We start from the raw sequence: 18,604 nt of genomic DNA, 5'->3' as shown, positions 1-18,604 counted from the left end.
ACTGGGGAAGAAACCAAAGGAAGTGACATATAAAGGGCAGGTAATCAAGGAGGTGATGGAGTCCAGGTTAGTGTCATTATGCATGCAATGCTGGTGAAAGGTGTGCGCCCTAACGAGCAGCCTGGTGACCTAGAGGCCTGAGAGGGAACACACGTGACACTATTAAGACACTATGTTGGTGTTTCCTTTATTTTTGGCAGTTATATGTAGTTGCAAGTTGTTGTAAATAAAATATTGGATACAAACATATTTGTTTTTGTTAATTTAATTTAAACACCACATTTTGCCAAAATATATTTGATTTCATAACAACACAAGAAAATAGTCATAAAAGGATATAAAAAAGACATACAAGCACAAAATAACATGCAAAGAAATTCACTTCAAGCTAGATTGTAAAACAAATTAAGTTGAACAAAGCTGCAATTCAAACGGGACAAAAATCAGCTCCTTCAGAACGTCCATCTTTACAGTTGTGCTGTATGATATAATGGAGAGGGAGAGAGTGATAGAATACAGGAAGAGGAAAGCTACACTAGGACCTGGTTATGTGGACTCCTCACACAGGCCTTCGTTGAGAATCTCAAACTCCATCTTTCTACACTTGATGGCAGCCATGAAACACAGATTCACACTCCTCTTGCTCTGGGTCTTCAGCAGCTTCACACAGAACATGTGTTCTCCCTCCTTAGGACAGTCCCGGGGAACTTTACACAGACACTGTTTGGACTCTGATTGCACAAAGACAAAAGGGAAAGAGCACAGGTATATGAAATGATTTTGCTATGTTGAAACCCTATCGACACATTCATCCTTGAAACATAATTAATTGTATTGCATGTAAACTAGTTAACTCTTTGCAGATTAGGTTATTTCAGATGAAGTGGTCAAGTGCTATCTAAATCTGAGAGGGAATCTGTGGTCAGTCAGTCATACCAGTGCAGCTCTCCCACTCATAGCAGGTGTCAGAGTCGCAGGGCTCCTGGACTGAGCTCTTGGCAGCCATGCTGACCCTGAACTTGGCCCAGTCCAGGCTGACCACATCCTCGTCACACGGGCCCACATTCATGAAGAAGAGCTGGTCACCATGGCAACGGGCCGAGTGGAAACCACAGTAAGACATCATCACACCACTGCCAACTTCAGCATTGAAGATGCAGAACTCAGTTTTGTATGGGCTGCAATACACACACACAGGTGGAGCACACGCAGACATGGAAATCATTAGTCAGTCCAAGAAGAGGACAAATCTAGATGAACAGACTGATTCGGGAACCAAATTATTATGGTGGCCTTCAGATGCATGTGCTTAGCTAATGTTAAAAGGCAATTCAAAATCCATTAATATTGAATTGTTCATGACTTAATTATGATTGATAGGTAAAAGTGCTCACAGGCATGTCTCACGTGCCACGCAGATACATTTGGATCCAACGTGCCTCTCTCCTCTCCCACATTGATTGTCAGGAACAAATGGCTTATCTGGACAGACACATTGACAGGACAAACATACAATTACGTAATTTAATTATATTGTCAGTCATGTGATCTCCACTTGATTGTCGAAAAACTCTATGAGGTCTTTAAAAGGATGCCAACTTTCCACCAACATCCCTCTAATGTTTCTTCAAAGTCCATTTGAGACAGACTACCTATTTTGCAGTGCAGGTCTTTAGGAAGTGGAGGCTCCCAGGTTAGACTCTTGGCACAGGTGTAGAAGCCCTGTTCTGACGGAACCATGCCTCTCTCCGTGCATTCAAGTCCCACGGAGTGGTCCACCTTGTACTCCTTCTTGGAGGGGTACAGAGTCATACCCTCAGGCACGGCAGGCGGGGAGCACACCTTCCCTAAGATGGAGGACAAATACTCAACAAGACTGGTTTGACATTAAAACATTTTTTTTTTTTAAGTATTATATTATTGGCAAAACATGGATTCCAAAGTCTTTCCATACAAAAGAGGTTTGGTATGGACAGAGTGTTATGCCTTCTGTCTGCATTCTATGCAGGGATTGTTCCTAAGAGGACAGACTTACTGATGCACATCCCTGTGGGAGGGGTCCAGGTCCCGTCAGGGCGACAGTTGATGAACTGGTAACCTTCCATTTCAAACCCTGTGAAGCACAGGAACTCCTCCATGTCGCCAAACTCATAGTAACGCTTATCTTTCTGACATTGAGAAGACAGAGAGAGAGACCAAACCTTCCATCATAAAGCCCTAACCTGCAGAGAGATGAACCTAGAGAAGAGGCCCCTCAGCCAGCTGGTTCTGGGGCTCTGTTAAAAAATCCAAACAGATACCACAGAGCCCCAGGATAATTAGACCCAACCAAATCATGAGGGAAATAATAATTCATTCCAAAAACTGAAAACATTGGAATGCCATCTGTCCCTAAACAGAGAGTACACAGTGGCAGAATATCTGACCACTGTGACTGACCCCCCCAAAAAAAGAAAAGCTATTTGCACATTGTTACAACACTGTAGTTAACAATCTGACATGTCAAACGTTTCTTTGAAAATGTTTGTGTGTGTAATGCTTATTGTTTATTTATGATTGTTTATTTCACTTTCTTTGGCAATGTAATTCTTTATCATGCCAATAAAACCCCTGAGAGAGCGAGAGAGACTAAATAAAGAAAAATAAGATGCTAATAAGGGTATAAACAGGTAAAGGTCACTAAGACTGTGACATCACTTAGAACTGGCCCAGAGTCTTTGGAAATATCACTCTTTCAGAGATCTTTAGTGAGTTCTGTCTCTGTTAGCTTTGTTAGCAGCTAGTGTTGTTAGCTTGTGTCTACCCTGAGGTGACTGTTGGCAGGACGCTTGGGTCTTGGACAGCCCTCCACGCCGGGAGGCAAGCCCTCCGCCCGCCCCTCTGTGGCAAAGTCCTCATCATTAACACATACATTTTGCCTGCGGAGAAAAGACAGACCAACAGAAAATCAGAAATGCACTCAGGTATATAAATCAACAGTACGTTTTTATCTAGAAGACCAACACTCTTCCTGATCGATTCTATTTTACTGGAGTGGTATGTACAGGTAACTGTCAAAATAAAGGAAACACTAACATAAAGTGTATTAATGAACACTGGAACCACACCTGCTTTCAATATACACTGGGTATACCAAACATTAGGAACACCTTTCTAATATTGAGTTGCACCCTGCCTTTTTTCCCTCAAAACGGCCTCAATTCGCCGGGGCATGGATTCTACAAGTTGTCGAAAGCATTCCACGGGGATGCTGGTCCACGTTGACTCCAATGCTTCCCACAGGTGTCAAGTTGGCTGGATGTCCTTTGGGTGGTGGATAATTTTGATACACACGGGAAACTGTTGAGCGTGAAATACCCAGCAGCGTTGCAGTTCTTGACACAAACCGGTGCGCCTGGCACCTACTACCAAATCCAACAACTAGACTTTACCGTGAAATGCTTACTTACAAACCCTTAACTAACAGTGCAGTTCAAGAATAACATATTTACCAAGTAGACTAAAATAAAAAGTAATAATAAAAGTAACACAATAAGAATAACAATAACGAGGCTATATACAGGGGGTACTGGTACAGAGTCAGTGTGCAGGGGTACAGGTTAGTTGAGGTTATCTGTACATGTAGGTGGGGGCGAAGTGACTATGCATAGGTACTGTAACAAACAAACAGTGAGTGTACAAAAGGGAGGGGGGTGGGGGGGGGGTCAATGTAAATTGTCTGGTGGCGATTTTATGAATTGTTCAGCAGTCATATGACTTGGGGGTAAAAGCTGTTGAGGAGCCTTTTGGTCCTAGACTTTGCGGTACCGCTTGCCGTGCAGTAGCAGAGAAAACAGGTCTATAACTTGGGTGACTGGAGTCTCTGACAATTTTATGGGCTTTCCTCTGACACTGCCTATTATATAGGTCCTGGATGGCAGGAAGCTTGGCCCCAGTGATGTATTGGGCCGTTCGCACTACCCTCTGTAGCTCCTACCGGTCAGATGCCGAGCAGTTCTCATACCAGGCGGTGATGCAACCAGTCAGTGATGCAACCACACTCAGACCTGCCTGGTGTTTACTCTCGATGATGCAGCTGTAGAACCTTTTGAGGATCTGGGCACCCATGCCAATTCTTTTCAGTCTCCTGATGGGTAAATTGTTTTGTTGTGCCCTCTTCATGACTGTCTTGGTATGTTTGGACCATGATAGTTGATTGGTGAAGTGGACACCAAGGAACTTGAAACTCTTGACCCGCTCCACTCCAGCCCCGTCGATGTTAATGGAGGCCTGTTCGGCCCGCCTTTTCCTGTAGTCCACAATCAGCTCCTTTGTCTTGCTCACATTGAGTGAGAGGTTGTTGTCCTGGCACAACACTGCCAGTTCTCTGACCTTCTCCCTATAGGCCGTCTCATTGTTGTCGGTGATCAGGCCTACCACTGTTGTGTCGTCAGAAAACTTAATGATGGTGTGGAGTCGTGTTTGGCCACGCAGTTGTGGGTGAACAGGGAATACAGGAGGGGACTAAGTACACACCCCTGAGAAGCCCCAGTGTTAAGGATCAGCGTGGCAGATGTGTTGTTGCATACTCTTACTACCTGGGGGCAGCCCATCAGGAAGAACAGAATCCAGTTGCAGAGGGAGGTGTTTAGTCCCAGAGTCCATAGCTTAGTGATGAGCTTCGTGGGCACTATGGTGTTGAAAGCTGAGCTGTAGTCAATGAACAGCATTCTCACATAGGTGTTCCTTTTGTCCAGGTGAGAAAGGGCCGTGTGGAGTGAGATTGAGATTGCATCATCTGTGGATCTGTTGGGGCAGTATGCAAATTGGAGTGGGTCTAGGGTGTCCGGGAGGAGGCTGTTGATGTGAGCCATGACCAAAGCACTTAATGGCTAACGACGTGAGTGCCACGGGGCGGTATTCATTTAGGCAGGTTACCTTCGCTTCCTTTGGCACAGGGACTATGGTGGTCTGCTTGAAACATGTAGGTATTACAGACTCGGTCAGGGAGAGATTGAAAATGTCAGTGAAGACACCTGACAGTTGGTCCGGGCATGCTTTGAGTACATGTCCTGGTAATCCGTCTGGCCCATAGCCTTTGTGAATGTTGACTTGTTTAAAGGTTTTGTTCACATCGGCTACCAAGAGTGTCCATATTGGCTACCATGAGCGTTATCACACAGTCATCCAGCTCTCGTGCATGCTTCAGTGTTGCTTGCCTCTAAGTGAGCTTAAAAGGCATTTAGCTCGTCTGGTAGGTTCGCGTCACTGTGCAGCTCGCGTCCATACCCCGTTCAAAGGAACTTAAATATTTTGTCTTGCCCATTCTCCCTCTGAATGGCACAAATACACAATCCATATCTCAATTGTCTCAAGGCTTAAACATGTCAGTCTCTCTTACTCTTGGAAAATGGAGATGAAGCATCCCTCCTCCTGTCTGGCCGGTCCCTGGCAGAGTTTTCCCCCCCTCAGGGGAGCGGGGTTGTTGCACTCTCTGGTACGATGTCTCTTCATGGATGCATCACAGGCACTCCATGTCCCCCAGCAGCTCCAGTAACCATCTACTGCCTCTGAGGAAACCACACAGCAAACCACACTCAGATCTGCCTGGTATTTACAGACCAGAAGCCAAACCACATTCAGCACTGTTTGGTGTGTACTAATCACCAGGAGTCAAACCACATTCAGCAGTGTCTGGTGTCAGTCAAACATACTGAGCACTGTCAAATGACTGTGCAATACACAACAGGGACTATACATAATCCTCATCCTGTATAAAAATGTGTATATCAGTGAGTGAGTGGGTGCTGCTGTGTACCTGAGGTGTAGTCTTGCGCCCGTTGCTCACAGTTGGGCCCATAGGTGCCCGTCTGGCAGATGCACTGACAGTCTGTGCCAGAAAGGACGGCACGGGCATTGTTAGGGCAGGGGGCACACTTGCAGGAGTCAAAGTCCTCCAGGTACTCCACCAGAGCTCTGGTCAGGTGCCTTCTTTTAGTGGCAGCACATGGGATCCCCTTGACCAGATTGATGATGGGCAACAGCTGGAGACAGATAGGAAGGAGACCGATTTCTCACAGGAAGTGACATGTTTTATGTCTTAGGAAAGAGCTGTTATAAACCAAAAGTATCTCAAAAAGATGGTTTGGATTCACTATATCACAGCCAATCATACACAATCAATGAATTAACTGGATTCATTGTTTCCATCCTATTTCATTATATTCCACGGAGGGAGTTCTGACCTCATATTCCACAACAGCAGGGTTGTCTATGAGTGATTTGGCCCAGTTCTTATAAGTGGTGCTGTCAGGGGCAGCCCCTTTCTGCTCCCAGGCCAGGGCTGCAGCCTCTCCGGTCCTGCCTCCACGCACCATGGAGAAAGACTTCTCTGACGACTGCACGAAAGACCCTGACCAACACAGAAGTAACAGTAAAGGGTGAAGAGCCAGTTCTCAACAAAACTATTGAGAGAGATACTTAATGAAACCGAACAAGTGAAAAGTCAAGACGACTAGAGCAAGGTGGTCTATCTTGAATGTTCAATTTGTGTGTAACGGTAATTAGAAAAACCAACCTTCATGTTTTTGAGTCATTGTATTGTCGGAGCATCTTACAACATTTGAACTTTGCGAGTATATTATTATAAACATGCTCGACTCAGACTTTAGGCATCCTTTGGTATGCTCTTCTGTTAAACCTGTGACAATGAAACACAAAAAAAATGAACAATTTATGAAATCAGAGAGAACAATGCACTAGCAGTGGGTATTGTGCCTCCTTTTGACTACAAGGCTGTGCTCTCGTACCACTGTTCTTAAGCTCCAGTCTGCTGTATTGGTAAAGCAGATCATAGTGTCCCCCTAAGGTTCCGGAGGCGAAGTAGTGGGTCCCAAAGTGCTTGAAGATCTCCCTGTAGAGGGCGTAGTTGTACTCCAGGGGCAGGCTGGTCAGAAACTGTAAGAAGGGCTCTGTCAGGTACAGGTCTGAATCCTTCACCCTGAATCTGGATACAGGTAACACCTGGTGCACTCGGAAGAACTGGGAGTCCTGCAGAATAGGGTGAGATTACGTAATCATAACGTCAGTGTTACCTTCCCAGCTTTGAAATGCAGTGATTGTATGCCTGCCTCACAATAAATGCCAGTCCTACTGCTTGGATAGAGGGTATGGTAATGTGATCTTAGATCTGTGATTGAGGGAAACCTCTACTTCAAGGTCTACCACTACGTTGCAATACTGTGATCAGGGTGTTTATTTTTGTGTGTGTGATTGTGAATATGTGAGAGTGCATATACTGTAGATGCAGCTTGCCGTCTTCTTTGAAGCTGAAATAGCCTGCTTGAATGTGTCTGTGTTGGATTGGTGGTGGCGTCTGGAACCAAAGAAGAAGATCGGGACCCAGATTAAACTAGAGTCACCACTGGAGGAATCACTTCTGGTAGAGACTGGTGGGGAGGCCAGGTTGACGGTCTCACTGTAGACTGGCTGGGGTTCCTGTTTAAAGTCATCTGGGATCTCGACCTGTGGAAGCAGAACCACAACTAGATCTGATCCCACACCAGTCAAACATGGGGAATAGAATAAGATGAGATCTCTATGCATTAGTACTGTACCTTGATCTCAAAGCTTTCTACATTGGCTGGGACGCGGTAGTACAGCCTGTAGCTGCTGCCTCTGCTCCTGTTAAGGTTGCAGGTGTCCCCCATGAACATGTTATCCAGTACCGCACCCCTCATAGCCTCTGCCATGGCATCAAACCTAAAACAGGAAAGTAACAGAAGCCAGCAGCATTAACCCTGAAGTTACGTTACTTTTCTTAAAATCACAGGATACGTATCAAGAAATTACATGAAGCAGTCCTGCTCTGTATTCACTGACTACTGCTAAACATCTACTATGACATTGACCACTGCTCCAGGCAATGTCTTATGCTGGCCTTTGACCTTTAACCTACCCGTTTCCTATGAGGTCAGCTCCAGGGACCACTCTCTTCTCAACAGGACACACTATTTTGAATTCATCACAGTTCTTCTCATCTGAGTTGTCCCCACAGTCGTTCTGTTTATTGCATGTTAGTTTGGAGCTGATACAGCGACCTGCGACAAGGGGAAATGTACATGAGCAGAGTTTTGTTTAAATGTGCACATGCAGTATTTTGTCCATACTATATATGTAGTAGGTGAATATGTGACTGTTCACCATTGCCACACTGAAACTCTTTGCAGTTGAGTGTTTCCATCTTGCACTCTGTTGATGGGTAACACGCTCTGTCTTCTGTCAGAACAGCATCGCACTCCACGCCTCCAAACTGGGAAGGCCTTAGCAGTGACCGAGTCCTTAACTACAACATCAGAAAACTGGTCAGAGACAGACGGTGGAAGTGTGTGCGTGTATTTCTGTCTGTGTGTCTCTGTGTGTGTATATTCTTTCACTTGCCTGTTTTTTGGCACACGGGGAGCACCCGGACCAGTTGGCCCAATCAGTGAGTTGACAGTGGATGAAGCAGGCCTGGACGTTACATGCCCGACTCTCATGCTTTTGACACAGCTGCTCACAGCTATTCTTCCAGTAATAGTCATCATATCGGATACTCCTGCAGAGGAGGGAATTGTGAAAACACAGAAAGTCGTATTCTATTGTATTTCAAACGAGGTTTGTTTAAAACTGAGATGGTCATGGAAACGCTGAACAAACGCAAAAGGAGCTTTTGGCCAACTGACCTCAAAATTATACACATTAATCATATATCACTTACAGTAAAATATCCTTCCTTTATGTCATTTATGGGGCTTGTGAAGCAAAAATCCCACTTTAAATATTTGACATACTTCTGACTTATTATAGTAAAACAATAACAATAGTCAATGTCTGCGGCCCCGCGGAAATCTAGTTAACATAATACAAAAATCCCCATAAAAATGAATCACTTTAAGCTAGAGATATCTGGTTCTTTGCATGGGCTGCGTCTCAATCCACTACATCCCCTGGTGTCGCCCGTCCGGATCTGCAGGACTCGTCTGAAGTCGGTACATCTGATCTACCAACTTCTGTCTGTAGCATGTGAACCGTTTGGGCTACACACTAACTTAACCCCTCGGTGGAAACTTGAGTCTCTCACGAACGCGTACAGTTGAAGTCGGAAGTTTACATACACCTTAGCCAAATACATTTAAACTCAGTTTTTCACAATTCCTGACATTTAATCTTACTAACAATTCCCTGTCTTAGGTCAGTTAGGATCACCACTTTATTTTAAGAATGTGAAATGTCAGAATAATAGTAGTAGAGAGAATGATTTTTTCCAGTTTTTATTTATTTCATCACATTCCCAATAGGTCAGAAGTTTACACACACTCAATTAGTATTTGGTAGCATTGCCTATACTTAAAAAAAACTTTGGTCAAACGTTTCGGGTAGCCTTCCACAAGCTTCCCACAATAAATTGGGTGAATTTTGGCCCATTAATCCTGACAGAGCTTGAGCTTGAGATTTTGCTTCAATAAATCCAAATAATATTCTTTCCTCATGAAGCCATCTATTTTGAGAAGTGCACCAGTCCCTCCTGTAGCAAAGCACCCCCACAACATGATGCTGCCACCCCCGTGCTTCACGGTTGGGATGGTGTTTTTCGGCTTGCAAGCCTCCCCCTTTTTCCTCCAAACATAACGATGGTCATTATGGCCAAACAGTTATATTTTTGTTTCATCAGACAATAAGACATTTCTACAAAAAGTACGATCTTTGTCCCCATGTGCAGTTGCAATCTGTAGTCTGGCTTTTTTATGGCGGTTTTGGAGCAGTGGCTTCTTCCTTGCTGAGCGGCCTTTCAGGTTATGTCGATATAGGACTTGTTTTACTGTGGATACAGATACTTCTGTACCTGTTTCCTCCCGCATCTTCACAAGGTCCTTTGCTGTTGTTATGGGATTGATTTGCACTTTTCGCACCAAAGTATGTTTTTCTCTAGGACACAGAATGTGTCTCCTTACTGAGCGGTTTGACAGCTGCGTGGTCCCATGGTGTTTATACTTGCATACTATTGTTTGTACAGATGAACGTGGTACCTTCAAGCATTTGGAAATTGCTCCCAAGGATGAACCAGACGTGGAGGTCTACAATTTTTTTACTGAGGTCTTGGCTGATTTCTTTTGATTTTCCCATGATGTCATGCAAAGAGGCACTGAGGTTGAAGGTAGGCCTTGAAATACATCCACAGGTACACCTCAAATTAACTCAAATTATGTCAATTAGCCTATCAGAAGCTTCTAAAGCCATGACATAATTTTCTGGAATTTTCCAAGCTGTTTAAAGACACAGTCAACTTAGTGTATGTAAACTTCTAACCCACTGGAAATGTGATACAGTGAATTATAAGTGAAATAATCTGTCTGTAAACAATTGTTGGAAAAATTACTTGTTTCATGCACAAAGTAGATGTCCTAACTGACTTGCCAAAACTATAGCTTGTTAACAAAGAAATTTGTGCAGTGGTTGAAAAACTAGTTTAATGACTCCAACCTAAGTGTATGTAAACTTCCGATTTCAACTGTATATATAGACAGGTGTGTGCCTTTCCAAATCATGTCAAAACAATTACATTCACCACAGGTAGATTCCAATCAAGTTGTAGAAACATCTCAAGGTTGATCAATGGAAACAGGATGCAGCTGAGCTCAATTTCGAGTCTCATATGAAATGTTCTGAATACTTCAGTTTTCTTTTATTTTTAACACATTTGCAAAAATGTGAAAAACCTGTTTTCGCTTTTGTCATTATAGGGTATTGTGCGTAGATTGATGAGGATTTTTTTATTTCATCAATTTTAAAATAGGACTGTAATGTAACAAATGTGGACACAGTCAAGGGGTCTGAATACTTTCCGAATGCACTGAATGTTATCTGGCTATGCACCATGCTATAGGCTTGTTTAGCAGACAAGAAATGCTTATAAGTGCCTTTGACATTATTTTACATTATATGATTTTATAGTAGCAATAATTTAAATGAATTTAGCTGAATAAAATATAAATAATATTTTTTTCCATTCCCTGAGCGTGAAAGTGATCATTTGAAACAGGTTCTATCAATATGCTAGATTTAGAGTTATTTGGCAACTTAAGTTGTGAAATGTTGCAAACCATAGAATGCCTTATAAATTAAGATATATGGGCTGCATTATGACTAAGCTATCGATGATTTGAGAAAGTCGGAAAAAAACAGCTTGTGCTTTGTTCCTTGCTGCACACGTTGTTCTCTCCTCAAGTGATCATATTTTCATCCATCAGACTATTCTCAATTTAAATTGAATCTTGTCTTTACTAATATGTACAATTTGTTTAGATTTAGAATGGCCCATTAGCAAATGTACTGGAAAGGGAGCAAGAGAAAAAATACGTCATCCTTTTGCAACGGAGGCCACTTTCCCGCAGGGTTCGTTTCACTCATGTCTATCCGACATGTTGGTAGGCTACTTCGGTTATTTTGCAGATGTGAGGTGATGTTCCGCCTATGGTCCCTCCAACCCTGTTCCTGCAACTACCCACTGCTTAATTTGGGAAACCAAATGAAATCTGTTTGTGAACATCGACAGTAACATATTTTTACAGCAAAACATATTTAATTAAAACGTTTGACAGCCCCTCTCTGCTTTCTGGAGAAAGGAATGAAGGAGAGAGGGGAGGATCTGGAAATACATGGTGGTGGGATATTCTGTAGCTAAAGGCAATGTGTCAGCCTGTTAATCATGAAAATATATTTTAAAAGCCCAATTACTAGGCTATTTAAAATCAAATACAAAAGTCTTATAATTGTAGGCTAACTCTGAATTTGTTATTAGATGGGACATGCTAAACTGTAAATCTTCATCATACTCTGATTGTTTTATAAATATTATTATTATTGTTGTTATTTAATACGCTACTCCTCTTGTGTTGTCTTAAGAGTCAAAAATGACCTGCCACTGTGTTTAACAGAAGAGAAAAAACCCTAAATTATCTTTCTTCAACTTGAAATTTGATGACTTTTCCTAGAACGACCCCAACATTAGAAAAAGTGAAACATCGCCTTTGTTCATATTTCCATGAAAGCTGTACACCACCAGGCAGTTATAAAATCATTTACACACCACAACAACCACAAATACACACACAATTAGAAATTGAGATTATGTGTGCTACTGATTGAACTCAGCCAGCAGCTCCTGAAGAGGAAGATAACCATGGTTGGCACAGTTAGAAAGAACAAGCCTAAGCTCGTTAAGAGAGGCCTTTTCATCAAATTTTGCCTTCACCCCACCACCACTCTAGTGTCTTATCTCCCAAAGAGGAACAAGAATGTGGTCCTCCTGAGCACACTGCACAAAATAGCTGAGATCAGTGATCGTGAGGACAGGAAGCCAGCCATCAACCTGGACTGTAACCACAACAAACGAGGCGTGGACAACCTGGACAAGGCGATTGGATCTTACAGCTGCAGGAGGATGACTGCCAGCTGGACCATGGTCAGCTTCCATAACCTCATTGATGTGTCCTCATACAATGCCTTCGTGATATGGAACAAAATCAACCCTACCTGGATGCCTGATAAGCAGAACAAGAGGATGGTGTTCCTGGAGCAGCTGGGAAAGGCACTTGTAACACCACACATTCAAAGAAGGGAGTGCCTCCCCCACGCAGCAGCCTCTGCAGCACTTGTGAAAGCTGTTCAGGGGGATTAATCTTGTCCTGATCCACCTGAGGTTGCAGCTGGGGCAAGCAAGAGGAGGAGATGCCAATTCTTCCCCCCAAAGAAGGACTGTATAACAAATACTATGTGCTGAACATGTGAGAAATACATCTGCAAAGTCCATGCACACACACTTGCATACTGTCCTACATGTGCTAATTAGAGCTGATTGATTTATGTTCTTCACATTTTTGTTTTGCATCAATTATCTTACTTTATTCTTATTAATTGTTGTTGTTTATACCACTTGTGGGTGGGAGGGAGCAATGGTTTTAAAAAATTAAGACTAGTACTTTGCAGATTAATTCCTCATTGTACAGTATATAAGTATATATCACTATGTTGCCAAAAAAGTTCAAGACTGTTATTGTTTACCTTCAATAAAAGGCATTCAAAACTACTTTCTGCACATTTCTTCTACTTTCTTAGGCTATACAAGTGCTATCTTTGGCACAAAAAAAAATGTTTACACCTATGCAGTACCTTTAGCTATAATAATAATAATAAACCTCTACTTTAGTAAAGAAAACAATTATGACAGGTGTGTTGTAATAAAAACGAGTGGTGTTCACTGATTAAATGCAGTCTGCATTGTGAAGAGGAAAAACCCAGATATTCACAAAGTTTTGATGAATGACAGGTTGTTTCTTCATGCAAAATAGATTTGGGTGTGCAGACATACAACATTTTGATATCTTTTATACCTTTTAAGTCAGAATTTTTTTAATCTTTATTTTTGTCCATCCACTTTCATGGGATTCCCTCAACATTCTAAAGGTCCCATTGTGACATCATCTCTTCCAACATTCCATTCACTGTAAATGCAAAAATTTAACTTTTGATACAAATCAGCTACTTTTACCACTTTGCCAAAAACTTAGGCAAAAGGTTTGAGGATATGACATCTTGGTCTCCTTCACTGCTATTCCAATCTGAAATTAGAACAGAATTATCTGGAATGGATCAAATGTTACAGCAGTTTTAATAACTGCATCAGCAACATTTTCTGTAACTTTTTATAGACAACTGAAATGTTGACCAATTTCACAACAAGTTAGACAAAAAGTTAAAGGGTATGTCTCCTTCTCTGCTATTAAAATCTTTCGTCAGAACAAAAATATCTGCTACCAATCTAACCATACATCTGTTTTAGTAACTGCATTAAAAAAATGGTTTCCTAACTTTTTCCAAACAACTGCAGTTTTGACCACTCCCCCAACAAGACAGACAAAAATGTGTAGCGTATGAATTCTCTGCATTTCAAATCTGAGAAAATATCAGGAATCGCTTCTACTAATCAAGAGGTAAAGCTGTTTTAGTAACCCATCAACTGCTTTCATTACAGATGCAGTAAGTCATGTCACAAGCTAGCAGATTCAGTTCTGGTCCTGGGTGTAGCTAGCTAGCTCTGGTCTAGCTCTTGTCTGCACTATAATTTATAACTTCTTAAATGTTGTCGTGTCTTTGGCTATGCCGGATTAAGTGATATGACATGCTATTCTATAAAATAATTTCTCTGTAATTAATATTACCTGATTAAGCTTATCATGTAAATGTAATTAACTAGAAAGTTGGGGCACAATAAAATAATGTTTATAGAGCTGTTATCTTCCGAATAAACTCTTAAAGACCTAGTAATCTTTTACATCAGTAGCAGTCAATATTTAATCGTCACTTTATTCAGTCTCATCTGAAAGTTGTAAATTCTTGGTTATCTTCACGAACCCTGGCTAACAAGTTGAATCAGCAATACAAAATTTGGTTTCATCATTTATTTACTAAATACCTAAATAATCACACAGAATTACATATACACAGAATGTATTATACATTGATTACAAATTATGTCATAAAGGAAAACGTCCCTAGCGGACGGAACAGATATGAAGGCTGGTTACACTAAGAAAGGGAGTTGGGTTTGAGTGAAAGAGCGGGATGACTGAGGAGAAAAAAGGTTTTGTGTCTCTATCGGGACGTTATCATAAAAAATCTTATGCATTCTAAATAACCGCCCATTTGAAAAAGGAAAATGCAATAAATGTTTTCTCTGAGCTGCGCTTCGATCGGTTGTTCGTAGATGGAAGGCCGGGTGGTCCAGCATGGATCTCTTGTCCTCTGAAGAATGTCTAGTGGTGAACTGGAGCGTGGTAGAATGGATACTCTGTCCGTCCTCTCATAGCCCACGTTTAACGGGCGGAGAGGGTATCACTTCTTTAGTGAATAAGAGTTAAAAGTTCATACCAAGTTGCTATACTTTTAAGCTCATGCTATATTCTGGCTGGTATAGTCTAAATTCATCCTTTCGGCGTGTTGATCGTCATCTTCACGTTGAAATTCGATGCTAATTTCGTTAGGTTCTTTTCGTTCAACCAGAGCTCACGCTGAGGTTGACTTAGTTCTGTATGTGATCTTTGTTTTTTCAACGTGGGGACCGCAAGTCCGCACGTCCTTGGAACAGGAAGTTGAATTTTCATCAACGGGTTTATATAGTGGTGAAAGAAGGGCGTGTTTCATAGTTTACAACCCATGTCTGTTCACTTGGACGAGGCCTCTGAGTGAGCAGAGTGTCAAACCGTTCTCTCGTTTCAGAAGCTAAAATTACATTTCTTCTTTTCACAAATAGATTCATATTTAAACATTTCAATTGCACAACAATTCCATGTGAATCTGATTTTCCAAGATACAGTTTATGTCGTCCTGTCATCAGTAATCATGTCTCAGACATCAACTGATCTGACATCCTATTCATAACCTCTTTATCCTACCCCCTCCTTTTTCGAACATTCTGTTAAAAATCGCGCAACTTTTCAGCGTCCTGCTACTCATGCCAGGAATATAGTATATGCATATGATTAGTATGTGTGGATAGAAAACACTCTGAAGTTTCTAAAACTGGTTAAATCACGGCTGTGACTATAACAGAGCGTGTGTTTCATTGAAAAGCGCAAGAAAAACTGGTCACTGAAATCTGAAAAAAGTATCCATGCGCCCCTTTCATGGATTATTTAAAGGAAACCAAATTTAATATGGAGACGGATGCAATTCCTACAGCTTCCAAAAGATGTCACCAAAAACGTCATTTTCATTGACAAAAATCCATTGAGACATTACGAATAGATCCTTGATTCCATCCAGCCTACCTCAATCGATTTTGGAAGATTGAAAAATGGACACTGTTTTCTTTTGTAGCTGCTATTGAATACAGATCGCCCAGTGATCAATTTGATCGCTTATTAACGTTTACAAATACCTAAAGTTGGGTTATAAAAGTAGGTTGAAGTTTTTTGTCAAAGAATATAGGCAACTTATATAATTTTTAAACATGACGTTGCGTGTTGGAAGAGAGCTTTTTTCGTGATGCAGACAGGCCATACAAATGGATATTTTGGGCATTCATGGACGGATTTAATCGGGAAAAAGACCAATTTGTGATGTTTATGGGACATATAGGAGTGCCAACAAAGAATATCATCCAAGGTAATGAATGTTTTATATTTTATTTCTGCGTTTTTGTGTAGCGCCGGCTACGCTAATTCTTTTGTTTACGTCGCCTTCAGGCATTTTGGGGTGTTGCATGCTATCAGATAATAGCTTCTCATGCTTTCGCCGAAAAGCATTTTAAAAATCTGACTTGTTGGCTAGATTCACAACGAGTGTAGCTTTAATTCAATACCCTACATGTATATTTTAATGAACGTTTGAGTTTTAACGAGTACATTTAGCATTTAGCGTAGCGCATTTGCATTTCCAGGTGCCTACTTGAGACGCAGACGTCTCAAGTAGGAGAAAGAAGTTTTAAGTACCAACGTATATTTTCAACTGGTTGGATTACCGAAATATGGTTCAGTTTCCCACCTTTTGATGTCACCAGACTCTCTCTTTCTATGTTAACAAAGGCTTTACAAGAGTCAACTCTATAAAGTAGAGAGAGAGAGAAAAGTGGAAAGGTATTTATGGGGGTCATAAACCTCCCCCATCAAGCCAACGTCATGACAGTGTGCATACACATGCATATACTGTAATACCCACCAACAATAATTGTAACTCTTGAACCGTTCAAGCAAGAGACACCAAACTAACTTTCACATGTTCAGGCTGCCCATTGATCTCAACCAACCAACCAATCAATCAATCAATCAATCAATATTTTAGTCAACTTACTTTTTCAACTATTGGGTTCCCGAGTGACGCAGTGGGGAGGGGTTGGCCACAGTAGGCCGTCATTGTAAAATAATAGTTTGTTCTTAACTGACTTGCCTAGTTAAATAAAGGTTAAATAAAAAATAAAAACAGTCACCACCATTACTCTTGCAGACACTAACACTACTATACCATTTCAAAACCATACATACTTTAACATAAGCTAGCAAGCACACCACATTTTCTTCAGGAAATGTACTTATCACTGTTAGTCTAAAGAGTTTATTTATTAGATAGAACTACAACTAGCTATCAGTAGGTCTACATACCAACCCATTGTACACAGTTCTTCAACTACCACAAAAATACTTTAAAAAGCTCTAATCACTAGATGCAACATCATATTTCTCTCCCCAAATAGCCTAAAACTTTATCATTACATCGTCATTCAACCGTTGTTAGGTTAGATTACTCGTTGGATATTACTGCATTGTCGGAACTAGAAGCACAAGCATTTTGCTACACTCGCATTAACATCTGCTAACCACGTGTATGTGACAAATAAATGTTGATTTGATTTGATTTGAACTAAAATTAAACTTAATTTACACTGAACGTTTTACAAAAGTAAATCATGCATCTATTTATTTGAAACCCACAGCATTAATGATTCAGAGTTGCTTTGCTAAGAGTGTTGTGCACACAATCCTGCCTATTATTCCCATCTCCTGACAGAAGATCGCATTGTCATACAGATAGATGTAGGATCTTAATTTGATTATTCTTTTGTTGCAGAGAATTTTCCTGCACAGCAGAAAAGCAAACTTGCATTGTATTCAAGGTTTAAAAAGGATCCCTAAAGTTTGTAAATTCCACTTAAAATGTAATAATTTGCCTCAATGAAAAATTTATCAACCCCTACAAAAAATGCCCATTAATTAGAAACCACATAATAATTCACATTTGCTGTTGCTGCACAATTATTTTCCTGCTGTAGCAAACTGGCTCAAATTAAGATCCTGCATCTGTATGTCTTCTTTCAGTGTTCAAACGCATCAACTGTAGTTTATGCATTTTTGTGATCTAAGTTCCCAACAATCCAAAGTAATAAGGTTTATATAGTAGTATATCAAAGTAATCAGACCAATCATTTTACAAAACGTTACTTTGACTATACAGTATGCAACTACTTTACTTTAAATAGTACAGTAAAACATTTCAGCTTCTTCCACTACCATAAAAATACTTGGACAGAGATAAAGCAAGCCCCACAACTTTACTTCATGTAAAGTTATCATTTAGTTCTGTGCTATCGCTCTGCTCATACTAAGTTGTGTATTTTACCTGCGGCGCTCCTGGGTCCCGTAGTTGCAGGTTCTGGTGCAGGTGGACCATGAGCTCCAGGCGTAGTGGTCACAGAAGCAGCCCAGGCTGACCGTAACTGAACCCAGGACATGCAGCAGTACCAGGAGACTGTTGGTACGGTCCATGGAGAAGGATGGTCCAGGAACAGCTCACACTCTGGTCAGGACACTTCTGAAAGGAGGAAATAGATAGTTGAGCAGGATTTACATCTAGGCACACTCAATGAAATCCATGCACTTCATCCCACATGATACCAGAGGTGGGACCAAGTAACTATTATTCGAGTCACAAGCAAGTCTCAAGTCACAAGGTCAGAGTCTCAAGTCGAGTCCCAAGTAGAGTCTCGAGTCAAGTGCAAGTCGTGCATTCTAACAGCAAGCTGAGTCGAGTCACA

General features: G+C 41.3%; 1 protein-coding gene across 1 annotated transcript; it reads right to left on the bottom strand.

Moving 5' to 3' along the window:
* Positions 1 to 159: 159 nt before the first annotated feature.
* On the bottom strand, positions 160 to 18,388 carry LOC139388300 (complement component C6-like). Its single transcript, XM_071134898.1, has 17 exons — positions 18,190 to 18,388; positions 8,419 to 8,575; positions 8,182 to 8,323; positions 7,937 to 8,078; positions 7,596 to 7,740; positions 7,294 to 7,503; positions 6,789 to 7,029; positions 6,557 to 6,679; positions 6,225 to 6,391; positions 5,798 to 6,023; positions 5,381 to 5,549; positions 2,804 to 2,918; positions 2,036 to 2,168; positions 1,653 to 1,847; positions 1,395 to 1,482; positions 937 to 1,178; positions 160 to 731 (listed from the first exon to the last, which is right to left on the bottom strand). The coding sequence occupies exons 1-17, from the start codon at positions 18,333 to 18,335 to the stop codon at positions 547 to 549; spliced, it is 2,826 nt and encodes a 941-aa protein (XP_070990999.1). The 5' UTR covers positions 18,336 to 18,388; the 3' UTR covers positions 160 to 546.
* Between the last annotated feature and the right edge of the window lie 216 nt (positions 18,389 to 18,604).

The sequence above is a fragment of the Oncorhynchus clarkii genome, chromosome 29 (assembly GCF_045791955.1).
Source record: "Oncorhynchus clarkii lewisi isolate Uvic-CL-2024 chromosome 29, UVic_Ocla_1.0, whole genome shotgun sequence".
In the NCBI taxonomy this organism is placed as follows: domain Eukaryota; kingdom Metazoa; phylum Chordata; class Actinopteri; order Salmoniformes; family Salmonidae; genus Oncorhynchus; species Oncorhynchus clarkii.
The sequence above is the reverse complement of the archived record's forward strand: the minus strand, read 5'-3'. Positions and strand labels throughout refer to the sequence as shown.

What these genes read in the sequence shown, in the direction of transcription:
- LOC139388300 (XM_071134898.1), bottom strand. Translation starts at nt 18,335, where the DNA reads ATGGACCGTACCAACAGTCTCCTGGTACTGCTGCATGTCCTGGGTTCA. An exon ending in TAGAAAGCTTTGAGATCAAG is followed by an intron (nt 7,504 to 7,595) that starts GTACAGTACTAA and finishes CTGCTTCCACAG; the next exon opens with GTCGAGATCCCAGATGACTT. An exon ending in AATGACTCAAAAACATGAAG is followed by an intron (nt 6,392 to 6,556) that starts GTTGGTTTTTCT and finishes TGTGTTGGTCAG; the next exon opens with GGTCTTTCGTGCAGTCGTCA.